At 52.2% G+C, this 5402-nt stretch overlaps 1 protein-coding gene across 1 annotated transcript; it reads left to right on the top strand.

Annotated features, from left to right (window-relative positions):
- The first annotated feature begins 2813 nt into the window (after positions 1–2813).
- On the top strand, positions 2814–3564 carry LOC139060494 (brain acid soluble protein 1-like). The gene has a single exon (XM_070539651.1). It carries the CDS (start codon positions 2915–2917, stop codon positions 3347–3349), a length of 435 nt encoding a protein of 144 aa, XP_070395752.1. The 5' UTR covers positions 2814–2914; the 3' UTR covers positions 3350–3564.
- The last annotated feature ends 1838 nt before the right edge of the window (positions 3565–5402 follow it).

The raw sequence follows: 5402 nt of genomic DNA, 5'->3' as shown, positions 1-5402 counted from the left end.
AAATTTACGTCTGGGTGAGAATCTTACCCCTGGCCTCCGGGCACGCTTACCGGCCATGGTGGCTCCACAAAAGCTGGTTGCAGCACTGAGAAAGCTACACGAATTCTTAGCCAATAGGAAGGCCGAATGCCCCTCGAGATCTGCTCATAAGCGCCGTGACGTCTGCTCAGCGTCTGGTTGCCATCCTATTACATGCTCCATGGTTAGTTGATTGACGCAAACAATGTTTTGACGCCATGACCATAAGCTGCGTTAACATGCGCGTGACAGCAAGATTTCGCTTTACCTGCACGCTTTCCTTGCCGTTACCTTGCAGCCTCCTTAGCAAACAGTACGGCCGAATGCCCTTACATGTGTTCACCTCCGTCGCAGTGTCTGCTCAGCGTCTACTTGGCGTTTGCTCGGTACCGTCATCCCGTGCCATGCTAGAGCACTAGAGTCGTCACGTATCGTGCTAGAAATTAATGATGCATTGAGCAATTTCACTTTTATAGCGTTCCGCATCGTCAACGCATCACCAATGCTAATGTTATGGCGCCATCTGCTAACTAGAAATAAACCAGTTTTACGGCTCGGTACCGTGTCTGCAGTCCTAGCAGCGTGCAAGCAAACAGCCGATCTCAATAATTACGGCAAAACATACCTAATGCGTTTAGCTCAGCTTGAGATGAGACTTACGGATGACCGATTTTGCCGCTTCTTTCTTTCTGACAGGGCGGGGAGCCAGTAACAAGCACGAATTCGTATTGAAGCGCGTTGTCGGTGCTGTATGGGCCCTGCCATGTTGCCACGGTTAGGAAGATTGGCGCATCCTCTATATTCTTCAATACCAGCCACATGCGGCCAATCCGACCGTTCACCACCCTCTCCTTTTCCTACTCGCCCCTGTCGGCTATTGTTACGGTGGTGGGGGAGAGTACCATGTGGGTGGTGCCTCACAGTGGAAGTCGGATGAAGACTGACGGACGCGTAATAACCTGACAGATGCAAGGACGGAGCGTCTACCACTTCTCATCGGGAAAGGCAGCGGAGCACGTTCAGACGCTCGCTTCACGCAAGTAGGCATAGCTGAATTATTCGTATCATCTGGGTAGCGTCGCATCGCGGCAAGTCACTGAACTAAGGCGCACCAACGGCTCCCATTGGGGAGCGAGAGATTTCACTGGCATTGACAAAAGAGAGGAGACTTTGCTCCCTAGTGTAGCCAATAATAACCCAGTTGCACCTGGAGCTATATACCGCTGCGCAAGGATATTGCCTGTGTACGCCCCGTACGTTCGGCAGTGCTGCAACCAGCTTCTGAGATGGTGCGTATAGTGTGAGTGTAGTGCGTGCGTCATTGCGTCACGTAACACCGCGGCCATCTCGCTGACTAAACGTGTGTCCTTGTGCGTGCGTCGTTGGCCCGTGACGGCGAAGCCAATGGCTAGGAAGTGGTGCCACGTCATCAGCGCATGAATGCATAAAAAAGAGTTATTGTCCAATTGAATGCCGCTGAGCGGTCTTTCAAGTTATGAACTCCTCGTCAGCAAGCGAGCGCGTTTTCATTTGGCTTTACCGAAGCGCAGTTCAAACGCAGGCGAGAACTTGCGCGGACAAGGAATGCGCAGAAAAAAAAATTCACCAGACTACAATGCTTTCGCATTCCCACACGTAATGAGACTTAAGTGTCTCTGCCGAATTTTCGTTCTGCAACTGACAAAAACACATGAACACACGTAAATATAGTTGTAATGACAAAGTTTTTCAGTGATATTTAGCTGTAGCAAGCAGCTGCTTGCTACAGTAGGCGTCGGCTACTACAATTGTATTCTACTGAAAGCGTGTGAACACAAAAGGAAATGAAACGATGTGGCTCGCGCCAGGCCATTGCCATGGACAAGCACAGTGAACGCTGCTTCCTCAAATGCTAGCGCCGCTGTATTCATTCATTTAGATGATAATGATGACGAAAAATATTACTTATCCCTCATTAAAGGGAAGGGGGCCACCGAATAGAGGGTGGGGGAGGACCTACTTGAAGTAGGCCTCCTCTATTCCCTCAGCCCACTCCAAGGTGGCCTCCTGAAGGTGGGGCCTCGAACTGCGCAAGGCAGCCTCCCACTGCTCGCACTAGATATTAATTGCTTGAAGAAAGGGGGAAGGGGGTGCTTAGGGCACACCCACATGATGTGGTTTAAGTCTGTTTTCGGAGAGACGCAGAATTTGCAAGAGGGAGAAGGTAAATGGAGGGATGAATGCGGTGGAGGAGGTAAGGGGGAGGAAAGGTTCGAGTGTGCAGCTGTCGCCACAGAACTTTACACCTGCGCGGTGATTTGCCCATGAGTGGTGCAAAGGTTAAACGGTCTAATCGGTAGTGTGTGCAGATGTCGTGGTAGGTAATAAGCCGATCTTGCGCTGTAAACGGATTCCTTTAGATTTCGTCTGCAGCTACCAATGCGATCCAGGACGCAGCAAGCCAAACAGTTTGTTTGAGTTTGCTGCGTTAAATGAGTTTGTGGCCGGGTATAGGAAAGAAAGTTGTGTTGCATGACCGAGCCTGCGTAGTCTCGTCTAAACGTAATGCCGAAAAGCATCACCTATACTTTAATTTCACTCTTTGCACTGCATACTATGCGCAACAGCTTTGATTCTCCCGCCGATCTGTACCGTTTATGCGCCCTGGCACCTATCACGGTCACTTTCCTGTGAACGTGACGAAGACTTCTTTTTCGCTTTGTTCTACCCACGATGAGGCACTTGGAGTGATTTATGAACGGAAGACAAGAACGAAGATCTGACGATCGCGCGATGCTGCGCAGCCAATGAGCAACCCGACACGTTGACCGCGCCGGCACGCGACGTTCGAAGCACGCTCCTCGCGCAGGTGCACCGGTCCTAGGCCAGCCCAGACGGTCGACATCCAGCCGGCACGATGGACGTATCTACGGACACCGCTACGCTGGGGCCCAATGCCGAAGCCGCCCGGGACGCCAACAAAGCCACCAGCCAGCCCGCGCTGGGAGACGAAGGCGTCGTCGCGGACGGCCCGAGGCCGTCGTCGCGGGAGGCGGCCAAGCCGTCCGGTGAGGCCACTCGCTCCCCGTCTGGAGACGAGGTGGTCTCCCCGACGATGCTCGTCGTCGAGGAGGCTCCCCGCGCCGAAGGCGAGGGCGCGACTCCCGCCGCTGCCGACTCGAAACCCGACGACGCCAAGCCGCCCGCGGATGCTGAAGTCGCCTCGCAGACTGACGATGAGCCGAGCAAGGACGCGAAGAGTGGCATTGCCGTCAAGCCCGCGTTCAACGCGGAGCCCGACGCGCCTCCACCGACGCGCACCTTCACCTTCAAGGTGGGAAGCCTGGCGTAGGGGTCCAGGTGGCCTTCTGCTGCGTCAGAAAGGCCCTGCGACAGGCTAGCCGCCACCACCCCTCCTCGAGAAAAAATGGCCGCCGCCTGCTCCCCACAGCGTGTGTCTCTGCTCTGCACCTAGCTCCACACAGTTGCTCTCTGAACTGGCAGCCATTGACCAGCGCGCAAGTCGATCTGAATAAAGAAAAAAAATTGTGCTGTCGTTCCCGGCCATCACGCTTCCCGAGTGCTTTCTTTGTAAAGGTAGTGCCTGTCTCTACAGGTTTCATCCGGTGACCGGATCAAGGATGGCGCACAGGTAAGTTTGCCCTTGAACAAGGATTAGCATGTTAGTCGCGAATGATTCTGGTGCAAGATACTCGTTTGAGCACTTCGGGATCAGGCGTGATGCTATATAGAGCGTCTTGAAGCCAACTTATGTAGATTTTATTTGTTTTAATTTTTTGATGTGGATGCCGGCTGCTGTCTTTCACGAATGGCCGTTACTGGGCACAACGAACACTAGGCCCGGATATAGCGTAAACCAAGGTTGTTTACTCCGGCAGGTGATCTACATAAGCACGACCCTCGCGATGCTGTCGTGATTATTCTATCGTCGCCATTTCATCACCTGCATTAAACTAGGATGATTCCTATGTTGTCATGCAGTCCTTTTCGTTTTGCCGTCTTCCCTCTTTCTGTCGTCATGGCGTGGTCATTTCTTGGTCGACACACCGCCGTAGTCACATCGTCATCATCATTCAGCCGTCATTCCTGTGTCATCATTTCGCTGTCGCCACGCCACCGTCAGCAAACTGTCATCGTCATGTCATTCTTATCATCGCACAGTCGTCGTCGTGCACTCGTGGTCATATACGACTGTCGTGATGCCATCGTCATTGTTTCATCGCGTCTATTCCGTCGTCACTCCAGCTTTGTCAACGCGCTGTCGTCACTCTATCCTCGTCATAAAGTCGTCGTTGCTATAACTTCGTCATCCCATTGTCGTCATGCCATCTTATCCGCAGCGTCATTGTCATTTCAGCATCGTCATTCCATTGTCGCCGTGCAGTCGTCGTCATACAATCGTCGTCATGCCATTGTTGTCATTGCGTCGTTTTCCTGTAGTCGTCATCATAGTAGTCTTCATAGTAGTTTTATCATCCTCATTACTTTGTCCCCTCCGTCATGCCTCATCTGCCATTGCGTCGTCGTCATGCAGTCGTGGCCGTGCCTTCGGGGCCGTTCCATCGCTGTCATGCCATCGTAGTCATTCTATCACCGTCGTTCCATCGTCGTCCCCTATTCGTCGTCGTACCTATAGATCCGCATGTTCGATCGGCGCAAGTTTATTTCGAGTGAGCTATTTCCCTGTTAAAATGTGTAAAGCTTGGCCGTTTGCTTTTTGGACACGGGGTGCATGGGCGGACTTCTTTTATTTCTCATTGGCGTGTCAATCTGATGATGATGATGATGATGATGATGGCTTTTTGAACAATGGCACGAACTCACTATGGGGGATAGATGAACTGTTTGCAAACCAATACAAGTGTTACGCAGGTGACAATTTATTTTCTTCTAGCAGTTTCGGGCGCGCAAAGTTTGTGCCGGTAATGATCAAAACATTTTTTCCAGTTTTACGACGCTGTTAAGGCATTCAAGAAATAATGTTCGATGATTACAATACTCCGTAATGCGAAATTCGAGCGCAGTTTGATACGTGTACTCATTTCGCGATATACTGAAGCAAATAATTTGAGGCCGAAATCACCGCAGCGAATAGCACTGGGCCAATGCCATCAGCGAATCCGAAGAGGCACGGTCGCGGCCGGCGGCCGCGGCAGAGGTAGGGGCAATATGGGAACGTTGGCATGATGGGCGTCATCGGGGCTAGCTGTGTAAAGAGAAGACGACGATGAACGCGCGAGCAGTGGCACGAGAGCGTTCGCTCGGCTACGCCGAGGGACGGCGACGAGCCAGCTGTGCATAGAAGACGACGACGACGATCGCGCGAGCAGTGGTACGAGAACGTTCGCTTAGCTACGCCAACAAGCCAGCTGGGCATAGAAGAC

Source organism: Dermacentor albipictus, chromosome 5 (genome assembly GCF_038994185.2).
Source record: "Dermacentor albipictus isolate Rhodes 1998 colony chromosome 5, USDA_Dalb.pri_finalv2, whole genome shotgun sequence".
Taxonomy (NCBI): Eukaryota; Metazoa; Arthropoda; class Arachnida; order Ixodida; family Ixodidae; genus Dermacentor; species Dermacentor albipictus.
Note: the sequence above shows the minus strand (reverse complement) of the source record. Positions and strands in the feature narration are given on the sequence as shown.